The sequence below is a fragment of the Phyllostomus hastatus genome, unplaced genomic scaffold (assembly GCF_019186645.2).
Source record: "Phyllostomus hastatus isolate PE091 unplaced genomic scaffold, TTU_PhHast_1.1 phas_contig_34, whole genome shotgun sequence".
Classification (NCBI taxonomy): Eukaryota; Metazoa; Chordata; class Mammalia; order Chiroptera; family Phyllostomidae; genus Phyllostomus; species Phyllostomus hastatus.
The window spans coordinates 58,946,777-58,964,926 of NW_025333857.1; the positions used below are offsets into that span (position 1 = coordinate 58,946,777).

At 41.5% G+C, this 18,150-nt stretch overlaps 1 protein-coding gene across 4 annotated transcripts in view; it reads right to left on the bottom strand.

Moving 5' to 3' along the window:
• Positions 1-18,150, bottom strand: part of ECPAS (Ecm29 proteasome adaptor and scaffold) — a 99,243-nt gene that overhangs the window by 3,172 nt on the left and 77,921 nt on the right. For all 4 annotated transcript variants that reach the window (XM_045840231.1, XM_045840230.1, XM_045840232.1 and 1 more), the window contains 17 exons: positions 17,536-17,615; positions 16,846-16,951; positions 15,833-15,880; positions 15,020-15,141; positions 13,347-13,497; positions 11,538-11,603; positions 10,259-10,348; positions 9,175-9,241; positions 8,519-8,610; positions 8,371-8,437; positions 7,961-8,152; positions 7,184-7,392; positions 6,338-6,381; positions 6,051-6,243; positions 4,647-4,785; positions 2,514-2,619; positions 1,989-2,077 (listed from right to left, as the gene is read on the bottom strand). In XM_045840231.1, coding sequence (XP_045696187.1) covers positions 1,989-2,077; positions 2,514-2,619; positions 4,647-4,785; positions 6,051-6,243; positions 6,338-6,381; positions 7,184-7,392; positions 7,961-8,152; positions 8,371-8,437; positions 8,519-8,610; positions 9,175-9,241; positions 10,259-10,348; positions 11,538-11,603; positions 13,347-13,497; positions 15,020-15,141; positions 15,833-15,880; positions 16,846-16,951; positions 17,536-17,615 — 1,861 coding nt within the window. The remainder of the gene's footprint in view (positions 1-1,988; positions 2,078-2,513; positions 2,620-4,646; positions 4,786-6,050; positions 6,244-6,337; positions 6,382-7,183; positions 7,393-7,960; positions 8,153-8,370; positions 8,438-8,518; positions 8,611-9,174; positions 9,242-10,258; positions 10,349-11,537; positions 11,604-13,346; positions 13,498-15,019; positions 15,142-15,832; positions 15,881-16,845; positions 16,952-17,535; positions 17,616-18,150) is intronic.

The following is an 18,150-nucleotide window of genomic DNA, read 5'->3' on the forward strand; positions in this document are numbered from 1 at the left end:
AGGGGGAAGGTTCTATAAAAAACATTACCGAGGCAAGAGAAAACCTCCACTATGGATGGCAAACATGTGACTAAACACCGCATCAGTGCCACGCCGCCCCGAGCTGGCGCCTGTGCTGCGCGGACGGAAGAGCGCGCCCACTGGAGGACTCAGGAGTCAGGGGCCCGGCGTAAACAGTACGCCTTCACATGGTTCGGGGAAAATGCGCACACAGAAGTGCCAACGGTAAAGTACATGGGCCAAAATGATAACAGATGACTTCAGTTAAAGAATATACAGGCTCTATATGTACTGTTTTTTTTAATGCCTTGACTGGGCCCCTGGGCAGGGGGCAGGAGGAATACCCGGCAGGCACAGGCCGAAGGGAAAGTCACCCTCCTGCACGGCACCCCACCCTCCCGCCCTGGGGGACAGTGCGGTGCCTGTCTAGGGGCTGGCCTGGCAAGTCATGGGGCTCAGATTTTTGTTTTGCTTGTCTGTTTGCTGGCTTTTTTAATTACCGTATTTTGCAATGTAGAATGTGCTCCCATGTATAAAGTGCACCCACATTTTTGGCCCAAACTTTCAGGAAAAAAAATCTTTCATTTTAATTTTTAAATTCAATTTTGTACTTATTTATATTTCAAAACAATCAATTATCAGCTATTATTTTTCATATGGATATTGTTATTGCTTTCTAGAGTTACACTTTTACCGCATAAGCATAAATGAAAGAATTAAAAACATTTATATAAATATGGAATTAATGCTAACCATGTATAATGGGCATCCTTATTTTTTCCCCTAAAATTTGGGCAAAAAAATATGCATTATACATGGCAAAATACAGTAAATTTGTGTGGGTGACTTTAGTTAATGAAATTGCATAGGTTTTTCCAGCACACAATTCCGTAATGCATCCTCTACAGACTGCACTGTATTCCCCACCCAAAGTCAAGTCTCCTTCAGTCTCCTTCACCCTTTACTGTCTCTCCCACCATCTTTCCCCCTGGTAACCACCCTCCTGCTGTCTGTGTCCATGAGCTTCTGTGTGTCTTGTTTGTTCATTTCTTAGTTTTATGTCATACAACTTAACAACAAAACAAACAATCCAATTTAAAAATGGGCGGAGAAGCTAAATGGACCTCTCCCAAGACGACATATAAATGGCCAAGAGATATGTGAAAAGATACTTGACTTCACTGGCTGTTAGAGAAATGCAAATCAAAACTGCAGTGAGATACCACGTCACAGCCGTTCGAATGGCTGTGACCAAAACAAGACAAGTAAGAACAAGTGTCGGAGAGGTCGTGGAGGAAAAGGAACCCCCATTCACTGCTGGTGGGAGTGTCAACTGGTACAACCACTACAGAAAACAGTATGGCGGTTCCTCAAAAAACTGGGAACAGAGTTACCATATGACCCAGCAACCCTCCTTCTGAGCATCTACCTGACAAATTTTAGAACATTTATTCACAAAGATATAGGCACCACTATGTGCTTTGCAGCATTATTCGTGATGGCCAGTACATGGAAACAACTGAAGTATCCCTCGATACAGGACTGAATAAAGAAGAAATGGTGCATCTATACTATGGAATACTACTCAGCCATAAGAAAAGATGAAATACTGCCATTTGCAACAACATGGATGGATCTTGAGAATATCATGCTTACCGAAACTCATACGGAGAAAGTGAAGAACCATATGATTTCACTCATGGGTGGGATATATGTACTGTTATTGTAACTTTTCCGTAAATTTGAAATTACTTTCAAATAAAAGGTTTTTTTTTAAATACCGGGTTTTCTAATCTAGGTGTTAAAATCTAAAACTACAGTTCCATATTAATATATTCCAGTTTGGGCATATATACTGATCACATTAAATAGCACAGTTCAGTAGTTCCATAAACTTAGTTCCTAGCACAAGGTAGGAAATATTGGAAGCTTAGCTCCTTGACCTTTAAAATTAGGACTCCTTATCAATGTCAGTTTACCTCACTCACCTAAAGAATACGTGATTGATTTACAAGTTTCAAGGAGAATTTCAGCCAAAGCCTCAGGATCCGCATGTTCTTCTTCCAAAAGCATTAACCTATAAAATTCAAAAGGCAAGACACAAATGCCAGTTTTAAGAAGCATTCCAGCCTTGGCTGGTGTGGCTCAGTGGACTGAGCACCAGCCTGCGAACCAAAAGGTCACCTGTTCAAATCCCAATCACGGCACATGCCTGGGTTGCAGGCTAGGTCCCCTTGGGGTATGCAAGAGGCAACCAATCAATGTTTCTCTAACACATCAATGTTTTACTCCCTCTCTTTCTCCCTCTTTTCCCTCTCTGTAAAAAATAAGATCTTTAAGAAAGCAGAAAAAAAAAGTATCCCAAAACCTTTCTGATACAATTTCTTTTCTGCATATGTCACTTTGTGATTGTCACTCTAGCATTTAGTTTTAAAATTTAAAAGAATTTCATTGACTGCATATAAAATGCCAAGGGAAAAAAAGATGAATGACTGAACCATGAAGCACGTTACCCCTGAAAAAAGGCGTTCATTGACTGGAGGACTCCTAGCTGCACTTTCCACGTGCTGAGTTTCAGCCGTTCACACATCAACCTGCACAGTTCCTGACGGTAACAACCTGGAAAAAAGGCAGAATGGGACAGAGCGGACCAGGGAGGGTGAAGGAACAACAGACAGAGAGAGTGAGGGCCAGACAGAAGGACAGAGACAGGAACAGACAGGGACAGGGGACAGAGAAGGGTGGGAGAGAGGAAGACAAAGACACAGAGAGGAGGAAAGAAAGGAGGGGGAGGGAGAAAAAAAATAAATCAACAATGTCTTTAGTTAAAGCCATGAAATTTAAAAACAAAACAACAACAAAAAACACCAAGAAGCAACAACACTTCAGGGTGACTTTGTGTCGAATTCCCAAGCAAATTTCCCTGGTCAGAACTTCCCCCATGAAGGTCCTATATAACTGTTCATAGAGTTCATTTTTAAAGCAATTTCCTCCAAGGAACTGACACAGAATCTCAACAGCACTCCCCTCCCCAGTGAAACACCCCCAACAACAGCCAAAGAAGGCCGAGCTCCGCAGGCTGGGAGTCCTCTGGACACTCAGAAGGTTCTGTGAGTCGCAGGCTCACCAACAGACAACAGCACCCTGCCCCAAACCCATCACACCAACTGCACTTGTAATTACAATTATGTAATTAATAGGACACTGACCAATGAAACAGGAGTATAAAGCTCAACAAAGTAGTTATTTTTAAACGCTGCAATATTAGTTCAGTTCACATATGTAAAGACAAATGGGGATAAAAATGTACAAGAATCCTGCACTCGAATTGCTTCATAAGAGACTTAACTTTACTATAAAAAAACAAAAATCAGAAATTGCAGATGATATCTTCTGAGTAAGATGTGCATGAGAAACCAGTGTGCAACAGCCGAACTCCCAAAGGCCTTGGCCTTCCCCTTAGTAACTGGCAGATGAATGTATATTTCTACACCTCACACCAAAATAAACTGCTTTGCGTATCATTATTATATAATTCCCTACTTTCACATTTTCAACCCCATTCAAGAAGAAGTCAGTAGTCCTAATGGCATCAAAAAAGTAGATTTCCACTGCAGTCCATGACATAAGACCACTTACTAATAGGTATCTTTTGGAAAAAGATATTGTATACGTATGTATACACAGCAAATACACTTTTTAAAGTTCACAAAAAAAATTGGCAAGGCTCAAAGACATTCTTAAGTCTGATTTTAGGCATATCCACTCAGAAATAATCAACAGACTTTTAACAACGTTCCAGCACAGCAAGGGGCCTGGTGGGACTCACTGCAAGAACAAACACAAGGCGACCTCAGAGGAGCACGGGCCCAAGTCCAAGGTCCTGTCGAAGGACTCCCAACCAAGCACGGCCCAACCCAGCAATAAAGGGTTACTGTTTGTTTACTAATCTAACATTGGGAACACAAGTCCAATTCCGAAAACCTCTCAAAAAGTTTCAAGGTTCTCAGTGAAACAGAGATTTCACTTGCTTATTGAAGGTTTGTTTACTTACAAGGTGGTTAATCTCAAGATGAAGAGATCCCACTAATAAATTCTGTGGATTCCTCAGAAAGCAGCATCACAAAGAACAGTAACAATTCTTTTTACAGTCAAGCTATCTATATAAAATATGTCATGGTTGTTAAAAGCTGGACTGTGTCCCCAAATCCGTATGTTGAAGTCCTAACCCCAAGAACCTCGGAATGTGACTCTGCTGGGAGACAGACTCGAAAGGTTGCATAGGGGGCCCCTGATCCAGTGTGGATGGTGTCCTTATAAGAAGAAGAGATTAGGACACACGGACCCAGGTGGCTATTAACACCCCAAGGAGAGAGGTCGCAAAGAAACGAACACTGCTGACACCTTGATCTCAAAACAAAAACTGTGAGAAAATGAATTTCTGTTGGTTGAGTCACCTAGTCTGTGGTGCTTGTCACAGCAACCCCAGCAAACTAACAACAGTCGATGAGATTATTTGCCAATGCAGGAGTAAAGTTTATGTTGGGTAATTCTCACTGTTAATCATTCAGGCTGTACGAGAAACAGTGGTCCTACTGTGTCACCCAGCACATCTTCGCTCCCATGAAGGAACCTCTGGGGCTTACGTTGAGTCTCCACGTTCCGGGGCCAGGCTTTGCCCAGGCCCTCGAAGGCCGCCAGCAGAGACTCCAGCTGGAGCTCCTTCTCCTTCTCGTTCTCATCTTCGTTTTTGGTTGTCCGGACTCCGACGCTTTCAAGTGAATTCTAGGACATGTCAAGTAAAAGAAAAAACAAAGAGGGAAGCAAAATATAACTTTTTTTTTCGGTTACAGGTGTACTATTAAAACAATCAAGGTACCGAAGTAGAGGATATTAACCATGAACTAAATGCTAAATTCTCCAACCTGACTTTGTAACAGGAGAGTACACCCCTCTAATAAATGTGGGAAAGCCTTTAAAAGAAATATGTAAGCAAAGGTGAAACAAATACTGCACACGTAGTATTCTGAGCGCAACGTAAAAAGACCTGCATTAGAGTCATGGGGAGAAAGATGAAAGAACCTGACGATGACCTCAGTTCAAACTCTGTAATAACACCGGGAACGGGTTGAGAAGTGACTCATTCAGCGAGCTGGTGGTATCACCAATGTAAAATGTAAGTCTCCCAAATCCATTATGTATATAAAAAAAATATTTAAACAGTCTTTTTATTCAGAGAAAACAACTACAAATTAGCAGTGACAAGAAATAAGAACGCTATTTAAACTATTTCACGTTTCACAAAAAATAGGTAAACTATACCCTCTTTCTTTAAAAAACAAGTACTTCTTTTTCCAAATGAAACCAGTCTTTTTCGGGTCCGAAGCCCGCAGTGTGTGGCAGGGGCAGCTAACAGCGACACACTGAGCTCCCTGCCTTCCCTCCGGGACGACCGGGGTGGCTTCTGCACAGGTTCGTAAGGCTAAGCTCATCGTAACTACAGGGTGGGCAAAAGTAAGTTCACAGCTGTGAGCACGCGAAACAGAATTTATTCTTGTATTCTGATTCATGAATTACTGCCTTATTTGCCACACAAACAACTGTAAACCTACTGTAGCCCAAATCTGCTCTCGGGAATTCACTGTACTTCCCAGCTTGCAGGTCGAAACCCTTCCAATAAAATAAAACAAATCCACTCTCCCCTTCTCCCATGGAGGGCTAGTGGGCACCTAGAGCGAATCGGCACCAGGCATCTGGCTAAGTGCTGGCCAGCGGAGCGGGAGTGACAGAGCCAGGGGGCGGTTCTCGGGAACTCTCCTCGAGAAGGAGCAGACAGGCCTACTTCAGCCCCTCATCCTCCCTTCATCTCCTCTGCCGCCACCTGCCCGGGATGCAGATACACCGTGGGCCATGAGGACATGACTTTCTGCTATTTGCAGCTACACTAATCCTAAAATAAATTATGCAAACAGGACACAGAAAAATCTTTTCTCCTTTTCATTTTTAAAGTATAAAGCAGACCCGAGAGGGTAGATACAGGTAGTCGTTACCTTCTTGATGAGAGGTATGACAATGTCAGAAAACTCCCGGAACCTGTCCTCTTTGGTGGCCTTCAAGACATCCGCTGCAGAGCTGATTGCTACAACCTTGTATTTGGGATTCTCTTTGCAACACTCCTTCAGCACGGCTTGGACAATTTCATTCGTGCTGGGCTGATTGGGCACAGGCTTTTCCAGCTCTGCACTGCGGGACCCACACAAAAGTGTCAACAGTTAATAAGAGCCACAGCTTTGGGTTCAGTTTAAGAAATGGCACCATCACTGAAAAAAAGGTTTACCTGCAAGCTGTCACCACACAGGCAATGGCTTTCAACAGTTCTTCCTACAGGGTCGGAAAACGAGAGAATGCTATTAAGCATGTATGCATCGTTTACATTCTCTGTACTATGACCACAATTACCTACAATTCAATAACTACGCCAACAAAAAGTGACTAGCGTCATCTCATCTTCAAGCTCTTTACTGTTTAATAAGCACATCCACGGAAGCAGAATAACTGCCTTTATTTCCACTTCATAAAGCCTAGAGAACTGACTTGCCCAAGGTCGCACAGGCAGAAGTGATGACCCTGGGATTAGAACTACCTCCAACTCCCAGCCCAGCCCTTCTCCGACAACGCTTCACTGGCTACCGCGGACTTTACAACATGGAGCAGGTTGCCGCACGCTGCCACAATCTCATTTTCCCTGCTGAGTGTGTATACCATCACCTGTGTAAAAGCACGACTGTTACTAATTCACAGGCCCCAGGGATGGGCATTCTCAGGTCCAGGTTTAGACAGCTCATCTTGCTACTCAATGTCACATATACCCAATCCTGACCTGTGTGTGAGGTCACCAGGTACAAAAGGGTGGCCACTAGGTTAAGATTTAACTTAAAGTTGAACGTGATAAGTAAAAATCAATCTCCAGCATTACTATGCAATATTCAGGACACATGGGTTACACTTTAATGAAACAGCATAGTTAATCACACAAAGCTCACCCAACGTTTCCCACTGGCTAGAAAATCAACCCATCTGATGTCCCACAAAACCAGATTCTAATTCTTACAGGAAATGAAAGCTGAAGTCATAATCCTTTAAGGGTACCTTAAATTTAACTGGGCGTGAACGGTTCCTTTACCTTTCCTGCCCACGTTCTTCCAGCGAGGCCCTGCAGTAATGCGGTCAGTATCATTCCCAGATACGGAGGTACCAGGGAGCTGGTCTGTTTTGCAATAGATGCCATGGCAACTGCACCCTGGGCTTTCATTTTCCAGGACTGAGACTGTAAAGCTTTCTGGGTAATAGCAATCAACTCCTGCAGGTATAGCCGAATGCCACCAAAGGAACCTAGGTTGTAAGAAGCAAAATTAAAGCAACTTTAAAGTGACAAAAAGAAAAAAAAAACACCCTCATTTTTCTTTTCTAAGTCTGAAAAAAAGTCAGTGACCGTCAGTCTAAAGCACTGACTCTCAACGGTCACATCACAGCACTCTTTAAAAGGGAGAGGAAGTGGGAAGTGTGTGAGGAATCTTCACAACAGCAGGACTTTATGAACTTGGGTACCTCCACAAGAGTGTCATGCCAATGGTCCTCATCCACTAATATGCATCGAGGTAAAAAAAAATGAGACCAGTCTAAATAATACTCTAAGGCAACATATCACAAAATCACTGTTCGCTCAACTGAAGTAAGCGAAACTCGTCTCGCCCGGGCAGCAACGAGGGAGGAAAGAGAAGTGCTCCAAGGGCCGACCCTGACAACTCGGCAACGGTGAGAGGGGCTCAAAACCAAACGGGACATGTGCTGTGACGGTCCTGGGACAGTAACTGCAGTTTACGAATTAACAATATGAGTAAAAAAACTCCAGCTGCGATTCTTCAGAAACAGGTGTAATTCACAGGCGCTGTTCACTAACCAGGTACATTCTCCTGCCACACTTCGGTCCACAGGTTACAGTCCTCCTCCTCCGATTTCTCCTCGTCCGCGATCTCGTGCATGCCGAGGAACGCCAACGGCAGCACTTCTTTGGCGTGGTTCTTCAGCACGTCGGGGCTGTACCGCCCAATAGCGTGGACGGTCAGAGCACACGAGGTCTTGTAGATGGGTTCTGAAAGGAAGCAGAAACAGCCACAATCTCTATGCTACATACTGTTTCCGGTGGTAACTGATCTAAACAGACTATTATTGCTCAATGTGCACCACAACAGAACAGTAAAATTACTTAGAAATGTTCCTAGCAGAGCACATAAAATCATACAGGGTAAGACCTGATTTGTATTGTTTTATCAGGTTGTTAACATCTAAATGTAAAAATAAAAAAGGTACCATCTTTCTCCATATACCAGCCATTGAGCTTCTGCAAGAGTTTCTCAGTGCTGCTATCCCGTGAGGTCTGAAAAAAAACAAACAACCCTGTGATTTCTTTATAATTATCTAAGTATAACTACTTAACTAAATAAGAAACCCAGCTCACCCGAACTAGATGGCCCATGGCAAAAGCGCAGGATTTCTGAATCACACTGTTCCGATCCGTCAGGCCACTGAGCAAAGCACTCATAAGTTTACCTGTCAGAAATAAAGGAGAACGGTCTGATACTTGGCTGACCAAATGTTTGGCTCTGTTCCCAGAACCAAAACAAACTTAACCCTGTAATTAATATCTGATTTAGTCCATGGTGATTTAGAGCCCTTGTATGTTACAGCTGTGCTATCCATTTGCTTCCTTTTACTGGATATAAAATAAAAAATTAAACTGTGTCAAGAATATTGTTAAGAAAGTTGAAAAAAATGAAAGCTATACAAGTTCATGAGGCCCATCTGGGAGCCAATCTGAGAAGAGAAAAATGCGGGTGTAAAATTAACTATATAGTAAAAAAACTCTAGAGAATGGCAGCCACTTTTCATCTCCCTGTACCACTAAGAAATAATCAAACTCTTATAAAACAGTGAAGACTTGCCAAACGTGACCGTCCTTGGCTTCTTGAAGGATACAAAAAGAAAAAGGTAGAGGGAGAAAAAGTATACAGTATCAGGAGCATATCAGAGTAATAATTATTTTTCTTTTTAAAACCTTGTGAAATAAGACATGGCCATACAAAAATATCGCCAGGGAAGTTTTTGACAACTCACCTGAGTAAGGTGTTAGGTCCTGGGGACACTGAGTGGTTAATGACACGATGACACTGGCACAGCCTCCCTACAGGGTTACAAAGGGAAAGGTCAGAATTTGGCGGTCACAGTGCTCTATCAAACCTTTTGTTTCAGGTGGGTGTCAAAGATTGAAGACAGAATATACACAAGGCCTAACAGCCCCTCCAGGATTCAATCTAGAAAGGGGAAAAGTCTTAGCTTTTCAACTAGCCGTGCAGAGGCCTCTTCGAAAACCTCTAGCAGGAAGATGGGTGCTCTCCCACACGCAATTAAGCAAAAAAACTGGTTCAATCTTTTGGGAGGGCAGCATGTCCTCCTCTTGCCCACCCTCGTTCTAACATTTCCAGTTCTAGAAACTTAACCAAAAGAAACAGCTTCCGATGTGTCCAAGATATTCATCGCGGCGCCTTATTTAGCACCAAAAAGGCTGAAACAAATCGGATGCTCCTTGATGGATTAAAATAAATAATGTCACAGCCACACAGCGGACTATCACACGGCCATCACAGAGCACAGTGCGGAGGGCACTCTGCACTTACCTCTGGGTAGTAAACTTAGGACAGCTTTTTAACTTTCTCCTGATCTATAAATGCTAAAGTCTTTAAATACGATCAAGAGTTAATTTTGTCAGGAGAATAAAAAGTGAGTTGTTTTTAAAATGTGAGAGAAGGGTCTGATCCTTGAAAAATCTTGGAAAGACATTTTTCCTCTCTAAACGCCTGCTGAGCCTCTGTGAAAAGCGCTCATCACCCCCTGAAACAACCGGCCCCGACCGCAGGAGGAGCATTTCCGTTAACACCTGACAATGAACCGGGACCCAGAGGCAAGTACAGGGGCAGGAATGACTCCACTAAAAAAGTGAGACGATATTTACTAAGTCACATGCTTCATTTCCTGAATGAGTTACATGTTTTAACTTACTAGTGCAACCATAAAAACAAACTGGTTAACTTACAATATTAGGTTTTGTTTTTAAAAAATATGAATTTCAAACAGGACGGCTACTGTATTTTTGTGGTCTGACCAAATGAAAAGTATCCTTGCGAAAAATACCTTTACTTACCTTAGTTCCAAGACCCACACCACTCCTGATTAGTTCACACAATCTGGGAACCAGCTCACCCAGCACGGACACATCAAGATATTGCAGGCACTTTGGGAAAAGGATAAAAGAAAGTTAACCTTACTAAATAATTAAGTCCACACCACATCTTCAATTAAGAACTGCCCATATCAGATATGTAGTCACTGGATTTGACATGAACTTGAAAAATATCTGGTTTGATTTTGCTCTAATTTCAATGTAAAAACCACCATTGTACTACAAATAAAAATCATTCATTAGTGGTTCAACATTAAAAACAAAAGTAATGAAAAACACTGACTTTCTAAATGAAAAAATAAATAATGATTATCCAAGAGAAAAAGATCTCTCTGAGCCGACTCACTTCATCAATCCAAGTTCAGTGTGCAAGACCTAGATTAAAACAGCTTCAGTGGGCCCGCCCTACCACCATCTTTATTAAAGCCAACTTCTGGGCAGAACTTCCTATGCTACATTTTTGAAAAATGCAATGAACTGTATTATTAATGAGCACATCTCCAAGGTGTTTGCTAACTATTTCTATTTCTTTAAGCTTTCTTTTCCCCCCAATAATCCAACTAAGACAAAACATCCTTAGACCAAACTTTGGTGGCAGTCTGCCCATAAGCAGTAAAAAACATGTAATTTTCTCCAGCCTGGGAATCTACTTAGCAAAACAATTTCCAGTGGCTCGGACGCTCTCGGTTAACCACTCCAGGGCATGCACAGCAGAGTCGAATTTAGTGACTTTAGGGACTTTAGCAACTCCCAGTCCAAGAGTCCAGAAACTTAGAAACTCAGTGCTGAGCAGCTCTTTCCTGCAAATCCCTTCCTATGACTAAAATAAATAAGAACATTGCTCGAGAATACTCCTTTCCCCCACCTGTATGCTGCCTGCCTCACTGAGCACGTCCGGCCTGCACTGCCCTGGGTTCTCCCAAACACAATGCTCAGGCAGAGACAAAAATCTGAATCTTGCTCAACGGGACAAAAGACATTGAGATCTATACGAAAATCTTTTCATAGATGTTCTCCTATAACACAACTCTGGACTAATGGAGTCTATTGCTTGAAAAATTATTTTTTCCATTTAATAAAACAGAAAAAAATAATTATACTAAGAGAAAACTGAAGTCACAACAGCTGCTTGACTTGTCCCTTCAATTTATGTTTCATTTCACGCAGCCTGAAGACTCTGAACATTACACTCGGAGGTGAGCAAACCAGCGTGAGCATTGCCGTCACATCGGGCACTGACCATGTTGATCGTCTCCATCATGGGGGAGGACTTGGCAGCGCTGAGCCGAGCGCTGTCCATCGCGGCCTGGGGACACAAACTGGAGTCACTCGGTGCATTCAGTGAACGCAGAAGAACCCCACACGCTCCCAAAACAGGCTTTATGCCAAGTCGAAGAATCTTTTTTACAGTAATATATATAACACAGTCAGACATAAGTCCAACTCTAATTTCCTCTGACCTCCACTCAACCATTTACCTGTAGAGGCAGCATCTCACTACAGGTGACAAACTTAGACAACAGTTAGAAATTAACTGTCATCAGAAATTGACACAGGGTGGCTCTGAGCAAGTCATCGAGACTTCTTGAGCCTCAGGTTCTCCCATCCACTAAATAAAGGAGTAGACTAAATAAATATCTAAAGTTTTTTTTAAAAATGTGTCTAAGCAACAAAAAAAAAATCATACATTTCATTGCTTGAATGCTGCAAAGGGCCTTCACATTTACAATGGTGCTTTAGTCTACTAGCTGTGCTGCAGGGGAGGTTAACACTACCCGACACAACAAAGAAGAAAAGGCATGGAGAAGGGACCTGCCCAAGGCTGCAAAATCTTGACTAGAATTTACATTTCCTATTTCACAACGCCTAAAAGGCTGGGGAACCGAGGAAGGGGCAAGATTACTGCTAAAAGAATGGAGAAGAAACAGCAATGTTAGAGGCCAAGGGGAAAGAGAATAAGTTATTAGAACAGTGTAGGCAAGTTAAAAATCAAATAGTCAACTGATAGAAAAAAGTGTACAGTCTCTATGACACAGGTTTGATAGTCCTAATATACAAGGACAAATATAAAAACATAGACAAGTACAGAACCAGGCACGGCATGGAAACACAATTCGAACATGAAATGAAATGAACACGGCCAACACAGTGTGAAGAGGCAGTGGGCAACACTAGCAGCAGGAAAGTGTAAATCAGAACAATGATTCTCGCTTATTGGATTGATATTATTCGACACTGGCTTTAAGATATAGAGGAAATAGAACATTCAGAACCTTTGATGCCACAAAATCTCTCCTACAAAAATTCAAAATCACCCCCCTGTGCATGCATTAAAAAGAATGAAATAGATCTACACAGACATGATATTGTGAATGACAAGAAGCACGTTGCAGAACAACGTTCACAGTCTGACTCTATGTTAAGATTAGTGTGTGTGTTTAGTGTTGTAGCCTCTGGTTACAAAAGAACTTGAAAACTCGTGACACAGGACACTGTAGACGGTGGTACTGCTCAGGAAATGCCCCTCAGCAGGAGAGAGGACGCCTAGGGAATCACTCTCTACTCTGTGTTGTTTTAATTTTTCACAATAAATATGTTCCATCTGAATTGTTTAAAAACTCTTAATTTAAAAAAAAACAATATATCTAAAAAGCGGAATAATTTTAGATTATGCCAGAGTCTAGCTACAAACCGTCTTCACTTATAGGGTAGGAGTGGTCCGTAAACGGACTCTGAGAATCCAGACCCAAGCCCTAAAACATAAACAAACATGTACAAAAAACTGTCTCAAATAATGGTCAATGCATTTTTGGGATGAAAGCATCATTTTCACCTGATTCACAGAACAGTGTGCGGGCCCTTCCCACACCCACCGCTGTAAAAGAACACCCCAAGTGGCCACAGTCATTGAGCTGTTTCAAAAGCAGGAAAAGCATCATTCAATCACGCAGTCTGTCTAAGGACGATGGAAGGGCGGTTCGGACGGACCCCAGGACCTGAACGGGGCTCTTCCTTCGTACCCGCCAAAATGCCCGTGCTGTCAACTCACCTTTTCCTGCTCTGTAGCCCGGAGACTCAAGTAATTGAGAACTTGGGGCTCCAATACACTTAAGGACTCCAGCAGAGCGGGGATGAGTTTCGGCGCGTGTGGTTTCAACATGGCTCCCGCACTTTTGCTGATCTTCACGAGGGTGTTGATGCTGCAGACACAGGGAACACAGAGACCTTTTAACAATAACAGTAAGCCTGACAGACCTACTCGTGAGGGTGTCTTGCAGCTTACTGCATTCTGGAATATACTCACTTGGTTACAGTGCTTGGTCTTAGCACTATTTTTTTTAAACTCTATATTATAGAAATTTTCACACAAAAATGAAAGTAGAGAAAATCATAAGTTAAATTCTGTGTATTCTCCACCCAGTTCAACAACTAGCAGCCTTTGGCCTATTTTATTTCATTTATACGTCTACCATAAGACACATAGTCCTACTTTTTCTCCTGCCATTGTATTATTTTGAAGCATATCCTCTAACTAAACTTCAGTACGTATCACTAAGAGGTAAGGACACTTTATCAGAATCAAAATACCTATTCATACTTAAAAAATATTAACAAATTTTTTCATATCACATAATATCCAAATTTTCCTGTTTCACAAATGTGTTTAAGTGTTTGTTGTAAATTGAATCCAGGGTCCATCCACACATGGCAATTTACTACATTTCTTGAGTCTTTTCTCTTATCATTTCTTTGTCCTCATTGATTGTATCCTGATGGTTTCACCTAACATGTTCCTCCTCTGTCTCTTGCACAGATCTGCAGGCTAAGGCTAAATCAAATTCAGGCTCAATTTTTTAAAAACAAGAGTCTGTCACAGGCAGTGCTGTCCATGTCCTGCTCTGTCACACCAGAATGCACAGAAGGACTGCTCCTCTTATTTTGCCGTTAAGAGTGATCAGTGGACTCGAGTTCAGTTAGCCTGAACCTTCCACTATCAAGTTCCCCATCAGCCTTTTACCAGTGGATTTAGGAGTCACTAATGACCATTACCTAGACTATTCTACTGAGGATAGCAAAATGATGACATCCAGATTTTACCATTCCTTTGCATTTGTTAAGTCAGTCCTTCTAAAATGAACTTTGCAACATCAAGTACTTAGTTACTACGGAACACTGTTGGTACTATCAATTTGATCTAATTTTTAAGAATGAAATAAAAATGGAATAAACTTCCTAGATAGTATTCTAGTTTAAAAACAAAAAATGCAAACTAGAATCCTTCTCAGTTGATTTTACCTTAAAATGGCCACATATATCTAAATGTGAGCATAGGCTTTAAATATTTAGTTATCGTGGGTCGTAAACCATTTCTTTTAAACCTAATAGATGCTACAGTATTACTAAGTGGTACAACCAACAAGCAAGCTCCCAAGGACTATGGCATAATAGGAAGATGTGCTTGCTGGGCACAGAGGCCAATGAAATTTTTTTAAAAACGCTCCCCTCAAGGTTGAGGCCCAGTGGCAAAATGCTGGTCAAAAGCAAGGTTCCCGTGAGAATGCTTTTGTGAAAATGTTCTAGGCCTTTTAACAAATGCTCTTTCTTGGGTTACCCTGACTCATTTTCCATCCTTTCAAATCTAACATTCAAAGAAACGCAATTCAACTACATGGCTAGGAACTGACTAAATCCAGCATATTCATTTCATCAGCTGATTCACACCTGAGGGATCGAACTTCTGTCACAGGACTCATCATTCCTTTGTCCAGAAGGCAAGGCAGAAGGGCAGCGATGGTTCTCTGGCCAGCTGCTCCTTTGGCAGGGTCACACATTTTCACACAAACCTCACACACAAAGAGTATGGAAATTAGTGAAACTGACCTCTCACCCAACACTTCCTACTTCCCATATCCATAGAAAAGGATGAGTGAATCCACTTTCTATGACACTACAGAAAGAAACAGAAGAATGAGATCTGGGAATGAATCCTATGTCTACCAATAACTCAATGGAAAACTTGATAACGCACTCTACTTTCTAAGCTTTGGTCTTCTGACTTGTGAAATAGGAAACTACTGAAGATGAAATGAGAAAATTAATAAGAAAGCGTTTGACAACATGCCCTAGAATGTATCACAAAATCAAGTTCAAGGGGGAAACTGGTTTCAAAAAGCTTGCTATCTTCATAAAAATGAAAGGCAGATTAACACATAAACATGGTAATAATAAAGAGAAAAGAGAGATGTTGCTTAATCTAAATGAGTAATGTGTTCTTCAGGGTCAAATAAAAGACATGCCTTATATAAAGACCCAAGAAAGCTGACCATTAAAAAAAAACAGAGATCCACATTGTTAAAAAATACTAATAGGCAGTCTGGTGTTGTGGCACCCAGCTTTACACTCATCGTAAGAACGGCAAGCTATAGCATGATAACACCATGACTGAATGTCATTATATGATAAAAAGTAAGTGATTGTCATGGTCACCTAGAACCCTGCCCCACTTCACCCCCAATGTAAGATAAGAGTGTTCACCTTGCTCAGAGTTTTCAGAGCTAGTTCTGCTGCTTTTCGCACAGACTCCTAAAAATGAGAAGAGTTTGGCATCATAAGAGTTAGTTTCCTTCCACAATGCACAATAACTGCCTCCAACTCTACACAGATCAGTGAAAAGTCCCACTTGATACTAAGTAAAAAAGCAGTGTTTCATTAGGCTCTTTACCCATCAAGGAACATATTACCATGCCATATACATGAAATGAATTAGCTATGGCCTATTTTGACCTGATAAAAATATGACTATTAAGTAAACAGTTTAGAAACTAAGTGTATTATAAAAACAAATGTAAAGATTTGTGTGAGGACTCTAACAGACTTTCAAAAATCTCTAATGAATAAACAAAAAAAAAGGCAAAAGTGAAATGCCTAATTTTAATGGTAAGATATCAAAATACCTAAAATTTAGATTGCCCAGGAAAAATTAAAAGAAATCGATCATGTTATTTGGGAATGACTGATCCAATTTCTTAAGCTTATTCTGGATTATTTCTAAACTGTTATTTGTCCTTAATCAATAGCAACATGAGATCTCTATTGAAAGAAAGGCAGTAGCCATCTATTTTTTTTAAAAAGTCAATTCAATTTAGATCTGAAGATACTCAACCTTGCAAATTCACAGGCACATCAAGACTGGAACTGTGGGGAGAACTTGCAGTCTAAGATTTTATTTATTTATTTTCAGAGAAAAGAGAAAGGAGGGAGAAAGAGAGGGGGAGAAACATCAATGTATGAGAGCAACACCAATCCGCTGTGCCTCTCATACGCCCCCAACTGGGGACCTGGCCCAAAACCCAGGCATGTGCCCTGACAGGGAATTGAACCAGAGACCTTTTGGTTCAAAGGCTGAAGCTCAATCTACTGAGCCACACCAGCCCAGTCAGAACTTTCAGCCTTTAAAAATTACTTGGATACTGAATTTTAAAATATATTACCATATGTATTTTAACAATTTCAGCTTAGACTACTCTATAAATAAATGCAGATTTTACCTTTATATCATCTTGTACTCTAAAAAGAGTTTCCCAAATTTCTGGAAGTGTATCAATGATGTCATCTAGGGGTCGTCCTCTCAATAAATCATTCAGAGCTAAACAGCTGAAAGTAAACAATTTGGTTTCAAAGATATGATCAAGAAAACTCAATGTTTTCCTCTGAAACATTCATATGAAACGAGAACATGGACTCTGCCCGTATTTCCAGCCCTAACCCCACCCCAAGACAGCAATGACGGGTGTCTCCGCGGTGCCTCGACTGTGCCACAGACACACGGCATTTACAGTCATCAAATGTCTGTTCCCCGTAAGTGTAATAAATCTGTTTGGGATGACACATCATCTTTTCCTTACCAGTGTACCCCCAGGACTTAGCACTCGGCCAAGCACACTGCAGGCACCAAATAAATACAAATCATGTGTGCACATAAACCCTCCCCTGACAAAGTCATGGGAGTACATCATCTTGATGTCTACTGAGTTAACAAGTGGTGTTCTACTGCTTTAATTTCACACTTACGAAAACCACTGACTACAGTTTAAATAGTTAAATTAATAATAACTGTCTAACCCAACCAGAAATATGCTGTTCACTAGCTTGAATATACCCCTATGGCACAAAGTATAAAACTTGGGAAGTTGAAGTTCAGTTGCATTTAACTAGTTTTGTATTTCCAAAAATAGTACCTGGATTCTCGAACTCGCCACATATTACTGGTAAGATTCTTTACCAAATCTTGAAGAATTTCCTTCAAATACTTATCCACCTAATAAAAATAAAATGATAAAATTTTAAATGCAAAATCTATCAATAATCAAATTACTCATCTCTTAGCCACCTGACCGTGTTTCTGTCTGTGACAGCCTAAGTAGCTCTCTAGACCTCTCAGCCTACAACTCTCTTCCCACTCTGGTTACTAAAAGCTGTCAGACTAATCATTCCAAAACGCAAACTTGGTCCTCAAGTCAAACATCACAGAAAAGACTGACCTACTCCCCTCTGCGCCCCCCAGCACCGCCCGAAGCACGTGTGAGTCCTCACAACAACTGTGCTGCCCCTCCCCATCGCAGCTCACGGGCAGGGACAGTGTCTCGCTGGTCTTTGCCTCCCTGGAACCTTGCACGGACTAGCACACAAAGAAGTACTATAATTGCTCAGAAGCAAAGATGGATTTAACCTCTTGACAGATACTGATCAACCTGGTAAAGACAAATGGATGGCAGACCCAGTCTCTGTGCTGACCCAGAGAACCTCAAGACTGAGGGCTTTTCCACCTTCACTCTCATGGGAGATGCTTTGTT